At 50.2% G+C, this 19,469-nt stretch overlaps 1 protein-coding gene across 11 annotated transcripts in view; it reads right to left on the bottom strand.

Annotated features, from left to right (window-relative positions):
• Positions 1-4,725: 4,725 nt before the first annotated feature.
• Positions 4,726-19,469, bottom strand: part of DENND2B (DENN domain containing 2B) — a 169,908-nt gene continuing 155,164 nt past the window's right edge. For all 11 annotated transcript variants that reach the window (XM_072794151.1, XM_072794145.1, XM_072794147.1 and 8 more), the window contains 9 exons: positions 18,482-18,559; positions 17,770-17,910; positions 13,337-13,485; positions 9,438-9,615; positions 9,098-9,139; positions 8,027-8,138; positions 7,046-7,285; positions 6,107-6,193; positions 4,726-5,472 (listed from right to left, as the gene is read on the bottom strand). In XM_072794151.1, coding sequence (XP_072650252.1) covers positions 5,438-5,472; positions 6,107-6,193; positions 7,046-7,285; positions 8,027-8,138; positions 9,098-9,139; positions 9,438-9,615; positions 13,337-13,485; positions 17,770-17,910; positions 18,482-18,559 — 1,062 coding nt within the window. In that variant the 3' untranslated portion in view covers positions 4,726-5,437. The remainder of the gene's footprint in view (positions 5,473-6,106; positions 6,194-7,045; positions 7,286-8,026; positions 8,139-9,097; positions 9,140-9,437; positions 9,616-13,336; positions 13,486-17,769; positions 17,911-18,481; positions 18,560-19,469) is intronic.

The raw sequence follows: 19,469 nt of genomic DNA, 5'->3' as shown, positions 1-19,469 counted from the left end.
ATAACCAATTTGGAAGAGTTAAGGGAAGTCTTACATACTTGGGAGGTAAACTTCCTCTGGAGAATATAGTTAGGGTCTGGGCCACAGTGGGAAGTAAAATGGGAAGGAGAAAGCAAAAGGATTCAGAAGATCCAACAGACAGGACTTGGCAATTCGGTGAAGTGGGGTGTGGCTGAGGCCTAAATCGTTAGGCCTGGACAGGTGGGGTATAGTGGACCATTTGTGAAAACTAGTCCCTTAATAGCTACTTTCAGAAGATAATCCAGATATGATGCCATCCCACCTGGCCTGGGAAGGACAGCTTGAGCAGCCTCTTTTCCAGTTTGCTCACTCAGGTCTACAGCTCATATGACCCACACGTTGATGCACATGTTAATATTGCCAGGGAAGTCAGGTGACTGATGAAAAGCCGTACTTCCATGCTGCAAATGAAGGGCACAGACCTTTCGTGACCACTTAGCTTGTCTGATGGGACCAAACACAAACCTTACATTTTAACTTAATATATTTGGGTGAAAGGGGCCACTGATGAGACAGAGTCCACGCTTAGGAATCCAATGTTGAAGCTGCCAAGCTTTGAGTGGTCTGTCCTGTAGGCACAGGCCGGTGCTGCATCATCTCTTAGTGGGTGATACGTGCCCCGGGTTAATGCAAGTCCTCCCACGTATGGGAAGCAGAGCTTTTGTTAGATTCCCGGTAACTCCGTGGTCCTCAACCATTTGTCTACCTGCCTCTTCAAACTGAAAAATCATGTCACCGAACACCTCAGGCTGACGTGCTTATTTTCTATAAGCTTGAAATGCTAAGGATAGAACTTCTGGCCTAATGTACATGTGCTTTAAATTTTCATCCAAACCTCGGAGCTGCAGCTGCAACAGCAGTTGGAGGTATCGCACCCGACCCCATTATCAAAGTCCGCTAAATCGAACTTAGGGTTTCAATTCAAATACACGTATTCTTACTTGACGTCTAGACCAAACGCAGTCCGGCCCTGGACGAGCCTAAGGGCTCATCCGCGGAAGGCGCGCGGCGTCGGCCTCCGCTAGGAAGAGGAAGACCACGAGGACGGCGGCGCTATCCCGGCCCCACCTCGGGACGCCATCACACAATAGCCACACGGGTCAGTCCTCGCGGAGGGCCACTTCCGGAGGGTGTGAGGTTCTGGTTCCGGGGTCACGCTGACCTTGCCACTCCCGCGACCGGAAGCACGCTCGGCTCCGGCTCCCTCCCGGGGCTCAGCCATTTCCGGCAAGGGGCGGGGCCGGACGGGAGGCGGAGAGACTCCCTGGCGAGGCGGGAGGTTCAACTCGGCCGGCGGCCGTGGGCGTGGGCCGCTGCGGAACTGGCGGCCGGGCTGACCTTGCAGCCCCGGGGTCGTGCTTGTTAGGCCGCGCTGACGGAAACGAGGTCTCTATACACACGTAAAAGGGGAATTTCCAGACTTCTCAGAATGAGCTTCCCTTGTCAAGAAGATGAGCGCCAGCTGCGTTCACCTGCTCGTACACACAAGGAAACGTTCGGGAAGAAGGGAACACAAGGCATTTCCTCGAGCTGTGGGAGGTGAGGGAGACGTCTGTTCTTGTAGTTTGAGTTTCTTGCTTAACCAAATGCATATTACTTTATATTAAAAGGGAATATAAAGACAAAATAATTCCAAATTTACCAGTAATTTGCCAGTACCGAAAAAGTAATATTTTCTCTTGATCTAGAGTTTTCATGACCTTTTACGTGACTCTGCCCTCACTTCCATAGGCAAATGAATTAAGATGTATTGGAATGCATACGACCACTTAGGCTCTAGAAACGTGCTGTGCATCAGCCTTAGAATGTAAGTTCAGGTGTTATGTTTCACCCTTGGCTCTATTTTACAGCGCGTTTTTTGTTTTACTTTTATCCCCACTTTGGTCTTTTCTTAAGACTCCGTTTATGTATCTTTATAAAGAAGTCATTTTGGGTACAAGTTACAAGTCTCCATGTAAAATAAAGGATATTATTTTTAGCAAAAAATTTAACTGAGCTGTAAATAGAATGATTTGGGGGATCCCTAATTCCACACACCATCCAATATAAGCTGGAGTCGGATAATATAATATGGCTTTCCATAATGTGGCTTTCCAAGGGCATTCTTTCAAAATACTGCCTTCAAGAAGCAGGCTCCTCATTTGGACAGTTTAACAGAGCATGGTTATTTAGTTTAAAAAGCATTTAGGAAGATGTAATGGGGCAGCCTGCCCTGCTCTAAGTTACAAGGCCGATTAAGGAGAAAACCGAAGGCCTTAACTCCAGAATAGAGAGGGCCTGACACTCAATAGACAGTGGGGCTTCTGGTAGAGGAGACAGCATTATTGCCCCCTAAAGGCCCAAGGGATGTCCAAAGGCAGTTTTTAGACACTTGTTCTCAATGATTGCAAAACCATCCTCTAGGGGGGGTAGTTTGGAAATGAATGGGGCAGTTTTTGTCACTATCATGGAGGGGAAGCAACCAAGGTTGCTAGACATCCTGCAATGTGTTGATTCTAAACAACAACAACAAAAAATCTAGATCTATCTCCATTTTACACATAATTAACGCCCCCCACCCCCCGGCCCAGTTTTCAAATACTTCTCAGTTTTCCAGGATTCCAAATGCTGTTTAAGTCAGGGGAAGCTCACTGTGTTTTGCTCAGAATATTGACAGTTGTTCAGTTCTCTGGGTCACCTGGGTGGCTCAGCCCGTTAAGCATCTGACTCGTATTTTAACTCAGGCCATGATCTCAGGAATGTGAGATTGAGCCCCTCATCAGGCTCCATGCTGGGTGTGGAGTCTGCTTAAGATTTTCTCTCCCTTGCCCTCTGCCCCCACCCCCCAAAAAAGTTGTTCAACGTTCTTAACAATGGTTAACACCTACTCAGGAGAATCTGAGTTGCTAATACAACATATTTTTATCTGTGCATGTGTAGCTACTGCATTCATAGTAATTCTATGTACAAATGTAAGCATCTGACCTCATTATATCATCTAGTATAGCTGTATCCAAGCATTTACATATTTAAATGCATGTTATAACAAAATACTTCCTTTTATTTCTCCCCATTTATATTAAAGTTAAGGCATGCTTAGGTAGGTTATGTTATCTACAAATTTCATTTCAGGATAGTAAAGCGGGGAGTGAGAGTATTTGCTAGGGAAAAGGAGAGTGTTGGATCTGATACGGTTGAGAACTGTTTAGGGGTTGAGACATCATGTAAAATGGAACTTGGAAAGAAGTATTGACTGCTTTTTGTCAACCCCATACCAGGCCCCCTGAACACACCCTCCTCTTACGTTCCCCCCAAGATTTCTGTGCCTTACCCATAGTACTCACTGTATGGACCCTTGCAGCCCAACCAGACCCATTTTGTGCCAGTACGGATTTTCTGAACTAGGATGAAAGCTGTGGCCACCATAGGAGGAAGGAGTCCTTCGGGTTAATCTTAGGTAACTTAAGATTTTAAAGATACATAAAGTTTTCAAATTTTACTAAAAAAGAATTTATATCTATCTCTCTTGTGATCTGATCACATGTCTGTGAGGATTCTTTGAAGTCAAGTTTAAAAAGAGAGGGGGAGTGGGAGAAGGAAAGGAGCAAGAAATATCACCTTCTGGAAACTATATTATTTTATTGTTAAGGAATCCACTTCTATGACTATCATGAAGCCCAGGCTAGGTTAACAGTAATAAGTCCTGGAGGTAACTACACACAACTCTGGACTTCCTGGTGATAAGCACTGTCTTCTCTCTCTACCTCAGCTGAAAACTCAGACTCCTGAGGCCTCAATCTCCACCTCCCTATTCCTGGAAGATGCCAAAGCCAACTATGTAACAGGCTTTTTTCAGAAGAGAAGACGACTTTGTCTTCCCAGAACACAAGCCCTCTACTTTGCTTTAGGAGGCAGATAGCAATCCCAAACCACAGACAGGCTGAGACCTATATGGGCTTCAACAGGAAGAGGGGAGGAGGGAAGGAAACTCAGGATAAGACTCTTATCCTACTGTTTAAGTAGGCCAGGGTGGAAGGATAGGAAAGCTTTACTCCTTGAAGAGGTTCAAATCCTGCCAGCCCCAAACTGAATTCCAATGAAGAGAGTTCTAGCATATTGCTTCATCTCTCATCTTGGAAATATTCAAGGTCTCTGTTCTGTGAAGGCCTTGGGTAGGTGAGAAACCTAAACTATCCATATTCCCTGCCCTGCTTCTCTTCTTGCTTTTCCAGGGTATATAGCAGACCTTCCTGCATGCAAACCTGGGGTTCCAACAGGAGAAAACTATCCACAGAATGAGAGAAGAGCTATTGGCAATGGGCCAGGGTATGAGCAAGCCTGGGTTGGCTTTTGCTGAGTTTCACCTCACCAATGTCAGGATACCCAATGATATCTTAAGGGCTTCATACTAAACAGGCAAATGTTAAGTTCACCTAATGGTGGAGTGGAAAGCACTGAGCATTCTTGCCATCGCTGGGACCACTTGCATAGAGTCTGAACAAGAGGCAAGCTGAACAAGAACAATGACAAGGTATCTTCTAAGACCAGTCATACGGTTCAAGGCGGAGAACTTGATTTCAGGAGAGATAAGTGGCTCACACTGAAGCTAAACTCTTAATGAAGTACTCAATTCCCTGCATGATGATGTTTCATTCCTGATTGGCCTATCTCAGCCCATCCCCCAGATGAGAGAACTGTAGAAAATGAAGCCAAGGAACACAGGGCTCTGGCCCCAAACAACTGTACACTGTTTATTGAGAACACCCGTAGATGGTGGGAAGGAGGGATGCCCTGTACCGCATCGTGGCCACCACTGACTGGGAGCTGGGCCCGGAGAGCACTGGCACAGCTGGGGGTGGGGAGTGGGCTTCCCATGACTCACTGACCATCATCACAAAGGTGGGAAGAACAAGAGGCCAGGCCCGAAAGCCTGGTACCATGCTGCACATGGGGATTGATTGGCCTTTGCCTTTCAAAAACAGAGGGATAGGGGATGGGGACTACTAGAAAAAAATAGAAACTCTAAGATTTAAAAAAAAATAGTCCTCCTGTACATAACAAGACAGCATCTGCTCTCCAGGGCCCAAGACTGGCAGCAGGGGCCTCAGGCAGGCAGGCCAGGAGCCTCCAGGGGAAGATCAGTGGTTCGGCTGAGACAGTCAGCTGCACATAATTGGCCAGTCGCCAGCACCCAGCCCCTTGGGAATATACAAATATTTACCAGATTCTCTTTGCTTGTTACAAAAAGAGATAAGAAAGCTTACAGCAGATTATTTACAAACAGTATCCTGGGATATCGTGAAGGCAGAGGTGGGCTGGCTTGGAGGGTGGGGTCTGTGGGGGCAGAGCAGCCACAGCAGCCCAGAGGGTTCCAAGCTGGCCCCTCCCCAGGCTCCAGGCTCTGCAAGGCACTGTACTCCATTACTGGGAAAGGGGCTTAATTCTTCTTGTGGAGGAACTTCATTTTGTTGCCTGTGGGTCAGAGAGGGCAAGAGTGAGAAGGTTTCAGTATCAACTCTTGTAACAGCCCTAACCTTACTCTCAGCGAGAGACAGGGTTAGAAAGACTGGATTTCAGCTGTGACAGATCTGATCTGAGGCAGTGAACTATGCTAGAGCTCTAATTAGGAGACTGGTATCAATCGTTTTGGGGCTATGGGCAAGCTATTTAACTTTGGCCTCAATTTTCCTTTAAACTGAGATATTCTAGGATTCCATGATTTAGCTGGCTGAGCTTTTTGAAGGGAGTAGAGGTTTTCAGAAAAGGGCACTCTGGCACCGCAATTTCTGTAGACCCCTTTATGCCTAGAGAAAAGCTCACTTGCCCCTAGCATCCTCATCTTCACTCAGGAAGGAGCACACAGAAAAAGATCTGATTTATGTAAGGATCTGTGGTTTCTCATAGTTCTGGAATTTGGTAAATACTGTGCTAAATGCTCTTGGAGCACTAAGCTGGGAACCTCTTCACCAGGGGATGTCTTACAGTTCTGTCTACAGCCCCAATATAAATACCCAGTGGCACTGGTTTAGAGTAGTCTTGGTACAGATACCTCAGCTACAGCTTCTTGTTCTTCTACATCTAGTTCATCAGTGACCATGTGACTTACCCAAACCTCGGAGAAACTTATTCATCCCACTCTGCTCAGTGTCTGGGAGTTCCTCTAAATACTGTTCCACTCGCTGCTCAAAGAGGCCTGGGGAAGAGGAGGAAGGGGGAAGAGAATAGTTATCACATGAAGGGAAGGGGAGGCCTATTGGAGGGGACCATGGGCTCAGAGAAATCAAAGATCTGTTGTTACAATTTATGGGAGCATCGTATTAGAATTCATGGTCTCATCAGACATCTCACCGCGCTCACTGCTAAAGCAAGAGGCCCTCAGCACCTTGCCTCTCTGTGTGGCCCTGAGCTGCATTCACTGAGGCAAAGATGCTACTCCTTGTTTCAGAGCTGGGCACCTTCTCTAGTTCCTCCGAGATCACTCTATCATGTTGTTCCAAAAGGTTTGTTAGACTAAATGGACTGTATTAGTGGACAGAAGACATAATAACCCTGGGTTAGACAAAAAGATCTTGATATGATTTTTTAAAAACAGTCCTAGAGTGAGCTGAGCTGATGATATAACTAGAGACAAAGTGAGCTTCTATTCTGTATGGAGGCTTCCACCAACCTCAGAGAGCTGGCTCAGTCTTCTCAAGGGCTTCTCCAACCTGTGGTTCTCAGAACCCCCTAAGTTTCTCAAGTCTGCTCTTTTTCTCTGAATAAGAAGGCATCTGAGGAGGGGATTGCATGCTGCTCTTGGGTAGAGACGAGCCCTACCAGCCACATGGCTCCAGCCTGTGCACAGCCTCGTGAAGGCAGTTATTGGGCCAAGAGGAGAAGAAAGCTCCTCAGCAGTTTCTATCAGAAGAAAGGGATATTAGGAGGCCTTGGCCCTAGCCAATACCTATGAGTTTCTACATGGTGCCTAGTTATTCAGCCTTGCGAGTAGCAGACAACTTATAGAAGAGGGCCCAGAGCTCCCAGACCCAAGCTCTTCTGGCCTTACCCTTTGCCCGACACTTTCTTAGCTCCCTGTCTTGAATGAAGCCAGCAAACATCTGAGACTCCATAAAAACCTCAAGAAAACGGCGGATGCTCTTGGAGGCCACAGACTTGCGGAAGGCCTCTCGCTGAAAGGCCCTCTCTCCTTTCTCACTCTGAGTCAGGAAGAGGGAGTAGTGCCCAACAGTCTCCACAAAGAATCGGATAAACACCTCCGACACCAGCCCATTGAGGGTATTACATTCTGGAAGAGAAAAGACAAATCTTTGAGGTTCAGGTCAAGAACCTGTCATCTTCGATGTCTAACCCCAACCTCTAGCTGGTATAGTCTCCCTCTCCCCCAAGAACTTCTAGCAGAACCACACCGAAACTTTTTCTCTTGTGTTCCTGGCATGGTAACTAGCCTCCGAGCTGGAAGGTCAGAAACTGTGCTCTGCACATGGAAGCTGGCAAATATTCACTGGGTGAATGAGTGTGGAAATCAAAGACCAGAGGATCACTTTCTCCACACCCTTCACCCTTGGTGGTTTTCTTGGCTTCACAAGAAGAGGAAGTTTCCTCCATCTCCTGCAGGGGCTCATGGCAAGGCCCCTGAGGGAGGAATAACTAGTTTCCTATCAGCAGGAAGAGTCTGATGGTTGTCAAATGTCTTTGGGTTTTCCTTCCCAAACCTCCTGAAGTAGAGAAGAATTAGAGGGAAGAAGGCAGCTTTATAGCCTGGGCCACCAAAGAAGTACCCCCAATGTTGTTTATCTTTCTGAACTGACAAAAATACCACAATACCTCAGACCCATTACTCCCTGAGCCCACTAGTAGTGAGGTAAGAGAATTCTAGGCTAGACCGAGACCAAAGTTCTATACCTGGAGCCTTGTCAACCAGAAGGGTCTGGTGTGTAGAAACAGGGTCCTGGTACCATGAGGCCCAGACCCAGAGTAGAGGGAGTCAGGGCCAGACCTATTTGTGGCAGGAGCAAGCCTCACTCACCATCATCGGAGTCACTGTCAGAGTCCTGGGAGATCAGTTCATTCTTCCTCTCTAGAGCCTGCTCCAGAGCTGCCTGTAACTTCCTCGGTAACAGCGTGTCCTCGTCATCCATCTACAGGCAAACACACGGTCATCATAATCACAGCTGACACTGACTGAGCACTTACTGTGTACCAGGCCCTGTTTGAAGGCCTTCAGTATATAATCCTATTCATTCCTCCCCAAAATCCTGATACTATTATCAACCTCACTTTACAATGAGAAGCTGAACACAGAGAGAGGTTAAGAAACTTGTCCAAGGTCACACAGATAATAAGCGGTGGAGGCCATGGCATTGACTGCCCAGGACCAGCACCCTGATGAAGTCTCCCCAGCTCCTCCATCTCCAGCTCCAAGGTGGAAAGCAGAGCTGCCTCAGGGTAGGGAAACTGGCCCAGCCTGTGTCTCAGGGATGAGGCTGGGCTATCATTCCTGTCTCTGTGTTCTGGTTCTAAGTCTGTACCTTGATGCCTTGTACCTAGGAAGGCACCTGTCAATGATGTACACTCCCAGAGGGTACCAGTGGGTTGTGCTCCTTAGTGGAGACCCAGCAGGATTTCCATAACTAACAGAGGCTTCCTGCAGTTGACAATGATAACTGCAAAACTTGACACTCCATCACATTCTGCCCCCCCAGCAATATTTCAAGGCTGGTGTTGTCACCATGCCTGCTTTAGAGATGAGAACTCTGGCTCAAAGAAGTTTGGAGGCCTGTCTGACATCATGTGGCTCAAAGGTGGCAGAGCCAGACCTCAAGTGTTCAGACTTCCAGGCTGTGTTCTTCACACTCCCAACACTGCCGTCACACCAGATGATCCCAAACAGAAAGGCAGATCATGCTGGGGTCCAGGCTTCTTAGATCAGTTTCTCCCCAACTTTGTCTATTTGTGAATATGGAAACCAGAGAACTCAACAAACCGACTATGAAGGTTGAGCAATGTGTATAATAGTGTCGGGTGCTCCAGAGCCTGCATCGAACAAGTACCTACTCTAGGGCAGGCCATATTCTGTGATGTCCTGCCCTGCTCTTACCTGTCGGATGAATCGGTCAGATCCTAGATTCACCATCAGTGCCTGCAAGAAAGAGTCATTAGTGGCAGTGGTGCAGGAGGTGAGCCCTTACAATGCCCTCCCTAGGCCTCCACACTTCCTTGATTCCCAGAGTCAGACAACAGGAATAATCTTACCCAGGCATAGAGCCCCCAGGGAAAAAGGTAAGAGCTGGGTAGAGAGGCCCAGAGGCCACAAGTGAGAAGATCCCAGTGGTCTTTGTTCATTCCTTTCCCCCTCTGGCCCTGCCTCCCCGGAGTATCTATTCCTCCTTCCTTCTTCTACCCCTCACCCCCCCTGGTTTCCCCAGATAATGGCTTACCTCCTCCACAGGCAGCTCCTTCAGTTTGGGGAGGGAGCTGGAGAGCAGGCCAACCAGGAAGGGTGTGGGACAGCAGACGATGTCAATCATGGAGGCCGGAAGGACAGGAATGAATGTGTGCTGCCAGGAGAAGGGGTAGAGCAAGGCCACCACAGCATGGGAGCAGCTGGAAAGGGTACTGGTAGATAGAGACAAAGCACCTGAGCCCAGGCCCAGCACCTCTGGGGAAGGGGCGTAAGAGCGCTGAGGCCTCAGAACATCCTTTTATAGGTTACACCTCCCAGTACAACAAAAGTGCTATTGGAGTTCAGGTCTGGATCTGACCCTGCAGACTGGTGAAGCCCCCACATTCCCACTGCTCAGGGCCTCAAGGACATTAGTACCAACCTTCTTTGGGACTCGACCTAGGAACAGACATGAAGGTACACAGCAACACTTTAACTCACAAACAACTCACATATATACCCCCAAGGGCCACCCTCATGCACAGACAGGCCTAACCTAGTGGGGAAGCATCAGCTCAAGCCAGGGAATATGATGGTAAGGTGAGCAAGAGCTGATCACAAATTTGTAGTGTGTAAGAGCTGAAAGGCCCTCAGAGGTCGTCTTGTCGATTCTACATCTTATAGCTGGGGCCACAGATATGAAGGGTCAGTTTCATAAATGGCTGACCTGGGACACAACCAGTTGTCCTGTCTCCCAGCCCAGTGTGACTTGATTACTCTGAGCCTCTATCCAACCTTTCCTCTCTGTAATTTCCCCAAAAGTGGTCTAAGGACCACTGACCAAGGTGAGGAGCCTGGCACCATTCCTATCAAGCTGAAAAAAGTGCCCACTCCCATATTTATTCTCAGGCTCCATAAAACAGCCTCAGGTCTCAGTGGGGTCATCCGTGTCTCAGCCTAGAGCAGGCTCCAGGCCTCTAGACCCAGCAGCACTACAGTGCCGGCTATCTGGGCAGAATGACCGGTGCAAGAGGGGAGGAGGACCTCTAGGGTGCTGGTTAGAAGGTGCAGAAGTGAATGTAGACTCCCCACGTGTGTTGAGGGCAGTGTGAGGCACTGGCAAACAGGTGGCACACCCGGCTTGGACAACCCATCTGTTGGGAGGAGAATCAAAGGCCCTCTCCTAGGGGCCATATTACAGATGAGGAGCAGGGCCCACAGTCAAGTTTAGTTTTAAGCTCAACTTTCCCACTCTGAGCCTCTGCCTCTATTGGTCCCATCTATTAGCCATAAGAGACTTTATTAGATCGGCTCCAGCAGGGATTCTCCCCCTTTCCTGACTAATGCCCCACCAGCCAGAGAACATGGTTTTAATCCATGACAGAAGCAAACCCCCTTTCTGTCCTGCCACCCTATGGACACCTAAGATAGTTCTGGGCCTTAAGACAAAGACACAGATGTCCTGGCTCTGACAGCCCTTCCCCTGGAACAGCAGCTCCCCACACTGAGAGGACAGCCATCTGGAAAATATCTGGAAAAGGGCTGTCTCAGAGTTGAGGGACACATTGATCTCCACCTTCCCCTCCAATGGGCCTGGCTCTTTGGAGACAGGAAGTTTTGTATAACCCCTAGGGCTGTCAATGCAGAGCCTGTACACATATACGGTGCACTCCCCCACAGGCATCAAAGCTAGACCTAGAGAGACAAAGGGATTTGTGGACAACCTAACGTGAGCAACAGAACATGAGCTGGCCAGACTCGCAGAGCCCTGACCCAGTCCAGGCCTGTGTGCCATCACTGAAGTGCCCACCCTGCCCCTCTCCAGTCACAGGCAGATCCTGAGCAGGGTGGATCTCTTTTCTAAGATCCACAAGAGGCAGAACTTGAATGCTAAGCCCAGCAAAGAACAGAGCCCTGGGGTACTTTTTTTCCAGAGTGGTGCAAGAGTGTGCTCAGCTGTATCAAGGGACCTACTGGAGCTGGCTTATGGGTGGGGGTAGCAAAGAGGAGTGAGGGAATGGAACCTTCCAGAAAAGGAACCTCAGGGTCTAGGCTTTGGTAGGGACACCATGGTCTGGTCAGACCAGAGCCACACTTGCTGATGGATGGTGAACACGGGTGGAGGAGAGGCAGCAGACAGGGGCCTCATGAAGCTGCTGTACCTGGCAGGTTCCAGCTGCCAGGCTTGGCCCCTTCCTGAGGAAGCACAAGATACACAGAACTGTGGGATACAGAAACATTGAGGCTGGGGTGGAAAGTAAGGGGCCCTTTTCATTTCTAAAGCTGGCCTTCTCTGGAAAAAGCAGCCCTGGCATTTCTTCCTCTTCCTTCTCCTTGGCCAAGGATGGGCCTGGTATTCCACCCCAGTGCCCTGTGAGAGCATTCAGGAGTCACCTTCTGCTCCTCTCAGTAGCCCCTCACACAGAAAGAAAGACTCCAGGGAGCCTGGGCCTTTTGAGGACCAACCCGAAAGAGGATTTTCCTTTTCTGCCCCTCCTATCAGCACCTGGCACACAGCAGCCAGGCTAATGAACGTCCACATGACTGAATTAATTCTACCACTTGAAAGAAACCACTTCTTCCTGTGATGGAGTCTTTGACCAAAAAAATATACATGTTGCCAAGAGCTCATCCTCTACCTGCCTATCCACCCCACACATACTCCATGCTACAGTTTAAATACTCGTGCCCTCCAAAATTCCTATGTTGAAATCCTAAACCCCAAGTAGGAGGTGTGGCCTTTGGGAGATGCTTAGGTCATGAAGGTGGGGCCCTTATAAATGGGATTCATGCTCTTATGAAACAGATCCTCCAAGGGACACCTGGGTGGCTCAGTGGTTGAGGGTTTCTGTCTGCCTTTGGCTCAGGGTGTGATCCCAGGGTCTGGGATCGAGTTCCACGTCGGGCTCCCAGGAGGGAGCCTGCTTCTCCCTCTGCCTATGTCTCTGCCTCTCTTTGTGTGTCTCTCATGAATAAATAAATAAAATCTTAAAAAAAAAAAAAAAAAAGAAAAGAAAAGAAACAGATCGTCTGACCTGCTCACCCCTTCCACCACAGCGAGAAGGCTCTGGCTATGAACCAGGAAGTGGGCCCTCACCAGAATGTATCCATGCTGGCACCCTGATCTTGGATGTCCAGCCTTTGGAACTGTGAGAAATACATTTCTATTGCTTACGAGCCACCCAGTCTGGTATTTTCCTGAAGAGACTGAGACACTTTCTTTTAAATCTTGACTGCCTAGTAGAGCTCGACACCTCCCACAACACCTCATGCTCTGTAACCCTTCTACCCCCTTCTCACAGCCACAACCAGATCTTGGCATCTGGGACTCCTCTAAAGTCATAAATGCCAACGTTTTGGACCAAGACCTGTGATCCAGCCAGCTCTTTTCTCATTCCTCTTACACCAGCTCCCGTACCTCATGGGTACCTCCTGTCCCCAGACATCTTTTCCCTCTCCTAGTTTGATTGGCCAAGGTTCCCGCAACCAGTCTCCTCCCGGCACCCTCAATGCCTCACCTTGTCCTTTTCCACAAGTCTCCCAGTGCCTTCTCCAGGTGATACCCAGACTGGCTCCTCCCTGGGGGCTCTGCTCTTCTGACCCCTAGTCAGTGCTCTTGCCCCTTCCTTACATGGCTCTGCCTAGAGTTCATCACTCTCCTCGAACTCAACATCCCACAGATGGCCTTGCCTCCCCCTCCAGAGGAAGTGCAGCCATCAGCCAGAAATCTTACTCCACCTTTCTCCACATCAACATATTTGCATCTGCACACTCTCGGTTGGAGTGAAAGAAGAAATGTCCCATGTCTTCCTTCAGGCCAAGTCCTCCCTTGGGTTCTCAGTCCTGTCACACCAATACCACAGTAGCTGGCACATACCAGGGCTCATAAATACATGTCAGACTAATTAGTGGACGTGCCTTCCCCCCTCCTCACCTTGCCCCGCTGGGCCTTACCTGAGCTTATCTGCCACAAAAATGACCCGGCGCTCCAGCAGCAGCGAGGCAAAGATTCGGATGAGCTGGCGCACACTGAGGCAGGTAAAAAGGCACTCGAAGTCCACATGCTCCAGTCGGGAATCCATAGGCCGCCGCAGCTCTAACACCTGCAGGAGAGCGAGGGGGGAAGTGGGTCAAGACAGATGAAATGGGTATCACTGCTGGGTCCCACACACGGTGACGGACGGGCCATAGGCTTCTCTCCCCACCCTCTCTTTCCCAGGTTTCTAATCTACCCTACACAGCTGTGAGACCCAGGCTCCCTCTCCCCTCATACCATAGCCCTGTGCCCACAGCACTCAGACCCCTAGGCTATGAGCGAGAGGAGTAACCAGAATGTGGGGGAGGCTCTAGAAGGAAGCAGTCGATGAAGCCATCTGCATCACGAGGGTGAGGAGACCACACAGCTTGCCTATGGGGTACTCCCCGCCCCCTGGCCCATCTCCCCGGGGCAAAGGTCTTGGCACCCATACTGACCAGACCCCACAAATAACTGCTGCTCCCCAGGCCATAGGAAGAGCAGCATCTCCATATCCCTTGACTGCCATCTCTCGAGAGGCAACGCCAGTGCCCTTGTTGCCGTGTCCTCTCCCTTTCCTGCTCGAGCTTCCTTCCAGAGGTTGTGTTTGTCCTACCATTCTGGCCTCTATCTCTGTCAGCCTATCTAATCTCTGTGCCAGGGACAAGGAAAACACAAGGAAAGGGGTGGCTAGTCCACAGCCGTGCCAGGACGCAGGACTTTATCAGGGCCAGATCTAGCCGTGCTCCCTCCAAAGGGGTGGCAAGGCCACTCCCAAGGTCAGCGCTATGGCACAAAAGCCACTTCCCCGGGGCAGTCCTGAGGGTGAAGGGTAGCAACTGACCGTAGCAGTGAGAGCAGGGAGTACTGCTGATGCTCAGGCCATCCTGAAGCAGGTGTCATGGGGACCTGCCTAGAGTTCTTTTCTGAGGGCTTTTACTCCACATCATCTCACTTATTCCTCAGAGTTTAAGTAAGAGAAGTTCAAACTCCTAGCTCAATACTCATCCCTCTGGCTCCCGGAGAAGCGGCAAAATGGGTACAAGTTGCCCTAACAGTCAGTGTACACTATCTTTCCCAGCCATTGGTGGGAAACTCCTAGAAGGCCCAGTGATGAGCACAATACTCTGTGCACACAAAACACTCAGTGAATGTGGCCTGAAGGAAAACCATACCACAATGACACCAAAGGCCTCTGTCTCCCCTCCCATCCTTGCCCCCAGAAGTCACAGTGATGTTCCCTCACACCCCGCCACCCCCAACAGGCTGCCCGCAGTCCACCAGGCTCTGCTCTGCAGCACAGCACCACATGCCTATTACCCTTGGGGTCCAGGCTCCCTTTAGGTATGAGAATTCACGGAAGCAGCCTGTGGGACTTGGGCCTCGTTGCATTCATCCAGGCCCTCAAGGATCGCAGTCCAGTGGGGCTGCCTGAGTCTAAGCAACCACAGCTGTGAGACTGATGTCAGGCAGGGAAGCCACGATTCACATCTGCACAGGGGGCCACGAGCACATAGAGGAAGGACAGCAACCCCAGCTGAGGCAGGGAGGGGCTGGGGCAGAGGCTCGGAGCACAAGATGCTTCATTTGGGCTGTCCGAGGAGAGAAGGGGAAAGTCTTTGGGGCAAAAGGAAGCAGGGTTTCAGGAGAGCAAGCAATTCAAGTCAGAGTGAGGAGAAGTGAGGCTGGTGAGGGTGGGGCCATCCCGAAGAGCCCCCAGGTTGCTGCTGGGCTTTCAGGCAGGGCCAGCCCTCGTGCACCAGGCCTCTCAAGCAGACTAAAGTCCCTCCAAAGGAGGGTGGGAGACAAGAGACCAAGAGAAAGCCCAGAAATGGCAACCATGCCAATGTCAGCACCCGCAGTGCCCCCTTAGTCAGACCCTCTCCCTCTCTCAGCCACAATCAAGTCCTTTCTTCCCTCTCCTAAAACCCAGCACCAACCTCCCACTCTCAGAGGATGACCTTCTTTTCCATTTTGAGAAAGCCAAAGCCATCAGATGAGAAGCCCTGGCCCTTCCTTGCCATCACACAAGGAACTGCCCGTCTCTCCCAACAGAAACCAGTCCCTCCCTGGATCCCACACCCTGCTGCCTGCTGGACCACCGTCTGACTCTCCGCTCCCTCTCCTGCTTCTTTCACCCTCGGCTAGGCCACTCCCACCAGCCTTCAGACAATAACCTTCAGCAAACTCCCCGCTCTCAACCACTGCCCCTTTCCCTAGCTCTCTTCACAACCAAGGCTCTGGAAGAGAAGTCCATACAGGCTGTTTCTACTTTCTCACCCCTATTCACTTCTCAACTCACTCCACTCAGGTATCTGGGCCCCTTGGGCCCCGCTCCACTGAGATCCGCTCTTGCCAAGGCATCTTACCGTTTCTCACTCTGACCTCACCTGATCACCCCTTCCTTCTTAAAATGCCCCCCTTCCTTGCCTTCCAAGCCACAGCCTACTATTCCTCTGTCTTCTCACTCCTGAGCGTTGCTACTCCTCTTCTGCAAGATCCTCCAATGTTGGAGTTCCCCAGGTCCAAGGAGGACTGGGTCCAGGCTCTCTTCTCTTCCCCAGCTACACTTTTGCTACTACATGTCTTCTCCTGAGTGCCACACAGGTATCTTAAACATAACACATACAAAATCTGCCTCCCCCGCCTCCTCCTCAGAGCCTGCTCCCTCTACAGGCAGCACTCCAGCAGCTATCTTATTGCTCAAGCCAGAAAGCTAGGAGCTAGTCCTAAAATCTCCCTAACATTCCATATTTCCACTCAACACAAAGTGCTTCTGATCATCTAAACTACATCTCTGGGGCAGCCCCGGTGGCACAGAGGTTTAGCACCGCCTGCAGCCCAGGGCGTGATCCTGGGGACCCTGGATCGAGTCCCACGTCGGGCTCTCTGTATGATGCCTGTGTCTCTGCCTCTCTCTCTGTCTCTATGAATAAATAAATAAAATCTTTAAAAAAATAAAATAAAATAAAATAAAATAAAATAAAATAAAATAAAATAAAATAAAATAAAATAAACTACATCTCTGGGACTCCTGGGTGGCTCAGCAGTTTAGCGCCTGCCTTCAGCCCAGGGAATGATCCTGGAGTCCCAGGATCGAGTCCCACATCAGGCTTCCTGCATGGAGCCTGCTTCTCCATCCGCCTGTGTCTTTACCCCCCCCCCCCCCTCTCTCTCTCTCTCTCTCTCTGTGTGTCTCTCATGAATAAATAATTAAAATCTTAAAAAAAAGATTTAAAAAAATAAATAAAACAAATAAATAAACTACATCTCAAATCCACCTACTTCTCCTCACCTTTCCCAGCACACCTTAATCCAAGCTACTACCATCTCCTGCCTATACTACTACTGCAGGACAGCCTAGCCAGTCTCCCTGTTTTCACCACAGCAGTCCGAGTGAGCTTTCTTTTTTTTTTTTTTTTTTAATTTTTATTTATTTATGATAGTCACAGAGAGAGAGAGGCAGAGACACAGGTGGAGGGAGAGGCAGGCTCCATGCACCGGGAGCCCGATGTGGGATTCGATCCCAGGACTCCAGGATCGCGCCCTGGGCCAAAGGCAGGCGCCAAACCACTGCGCCACCCAGGGATCCCCGAGTGAGCTTTTAAAACTACATCTCCCATCTTCTAACCCTGCTTTAGATAAACTCCACAATCCTTACCTTGGCCTAGCAGGCATACCGTGATGTGGCCCTTGCTGTCTACCATGCTTCACTCCCCTTTCAACCATCGTCACCTTTCTTCAGCTGCTTGTCACTATGCCATGTTCTCTATCTACCTGGAATAATGGTCTCCCATCTAAACCCTCCTCTTTCAGTATCTCTCCCCTCTTCATTGAGCTGACTCTACTCAACCCTAGTCACTTCCTCAGAGGAGACCTTCCTGGGGCCCAAACCTAAAGCAGATCCCCTGTCTCATGTTCTCATTCCCGTGCCTGTACCTGGCACTTGAAACATTTAGGAATTATCAACTTAGAAGCAGACGTATGTATTTAATATTGGTTGCTCCCACTAGATCGTGAACTCCACAAAACAGCTGTGGCCCACTGCAACTTCATGCCTGCTCCGGGGTCTGGTGCCATCCCTGACTGACTGAGTACTGTTGGGAAATACCCGATGAATGAATGAAGGAGGGCAGGTGGAAAGCAGCTAAGTCCAAGCGGGTCAGGGAAGGCCCCCTAGGAGCTGCAGGGAGTTGGGCCCCCATTACAGTTCTATCATTCACTTTTCCAGTCCCTACTGATTAGCTACACACACATGGTGAGCGAGGAAGGGGCCGTGCTCTGCCCCTCCCAGGGGCTGCAGCCTTGGCGAGGCAGGCATTCCTCCAATCCCCATCCATAGTCTGAGGGAAGAGGCAGCAGAAATCCCTACCTCATTGCCAGCACCTGGAAGAAAGGTCTTCACTTTGATGGTTTTCCCGGGGGCAGGGAAGGGCGATTCCATTAGACTTCTCATGAAGGGATAGACCAAGGCAGCAGAGATCCCACGCCGGCGCTCCACCTCATCTAGGACCTGTGCCCACCACCAGCAGCCCAAAGAGGAAGGGTGTCAGGGCACTGCCCTTCCCTACCCTCCTGGGCAAAGAAGAGGGTGGCCTGGCCTCTGACCAACAAGGGTCAAGGGGTACAGGAGGACTGTCCCACCAGCAGCCTTACATTCTACCCTGCCTGCTTCCCTTGGCACTCGATGACTGCTCTGCTCTCTAACTCATCCTTGCCTCACACCCAGGAGCTGGGCAAAGGAAACACCAGTTGCGAGCTGGGTCCCTGGGCACTTGGCTTCTCCAAGGGGGTCTGGTGTCTCTGTCCCCAAGGACTCTGGCTCTGCCCATGGCCCAGAGTAGACATTGGCAGACCATGCTGGTGCAGGAGTTGGGGAGTTGCCAGCTGGCCAGATGGGGAGCCAGGCTTGGGAATAGGAAGGAGTCCAAGAGCTCCCTGTACTTGCTCTTGCATTCTCTCTCTCGCACCCGCTTGCTCGTTTGTGCGCACAGGTGGTTTTCTCATCTAAGCAGGCTACAGATACTCCTAAGGGAGCTGTCAGCTGGGAAAAAGGGGAGGGAAGTAAGCCAGAGCCCTCTTACCTTGGAAAACAAGCCGAAGCAGCCAAGGCGGCTGATGACACAGTATACCTCTGGCAACCGAGGCCCTTTCCCACTTGGCTGGGTCGGGACGAGGCGGAGGAGAAATAGACAGATACAGAGAATGCATGATTACCACATCTGGCTCCTCTTCCTTGGGAACTGAGAACTAAGGACTGATCTAGTGGACAACTCCAAGCCCCTTCTACATCGCAACTCAACCAGGCCCCCCAGAGGAAAGGCTGATACTCTTCAGGGGCAGGTGTCAGCCTCTGCTGGGTCTTCCCACCCGAGGTGCCAGGCTCCTGCCAAGCTCCTCCCAGGAGGATGCTGACAGAGGCTGGCAAAAGAGGCAGAAGCTATGGGGTGATTTATGGATTTACATGGCTAAAGCTGGGAATCCAGGGGATGCAATAGTAACAAGAGGGCCTTGTGCACATTCCTTGGAGCAAGCCATGGAGTCTGTCCCTCACAGGGGACATTCTATAAAACATTCCCATTCTAGGTTCCCCTTGCCTTCCTTCCTCGATCCACCCCATTCTAGTAAGATAGAATGAACACAGAGAGGGACAGCAAACTACTATTTATTGAATATTTATCATATCTGAGTCCTGGGCTTGGTACTTTGCAAACGGCCTGAGATAGGCACAGACACTATCATCTGCATTTTACAGGTGAGTAAACTGAGTCACAAAAATATTAAGACATTGCCCAAGGGCATGCATCTAAAAGTCGTGGAGCCAGGACTCTGTTTTGGACTCTGATGTGCTGTCTTACAGGTAGAGTCTGTTGCCTGCCAACAGGACAGAAGATAAAAGGAGGCAAAGACACAGACCAGAGGTTTGCTAGGAGCGCAGAACAGAGGAGAAGGGGCATTGAAAAGGTGAGTGGCTGGAGGAGATGTGCACTGAGAGCTCCCCAGGCCTGGAGCCCCCAAATGCGGGTTGGGGTGAGTCCACAGGAGTCTACTTCTCCAGCCAGGGGCTGGCAG

This window comes from Canis lupus, chromosome 23, assembly GCF_048164855.1.
Source record: "Canis lupus baileyi chromosome 23, mCanLup2.hap1, whole genome shotgun sequence".
Classification (NCBI taxonomy): Eukaryota; Metazoa; Chordata; class Mammalia; order Carnivora; family Canidae; genus Canis; species Canis lupus.
Note: the sequence above shows the minus strand (reverse complement) of the source record. Positions and strands in the feature narration are given on the sequence as shown.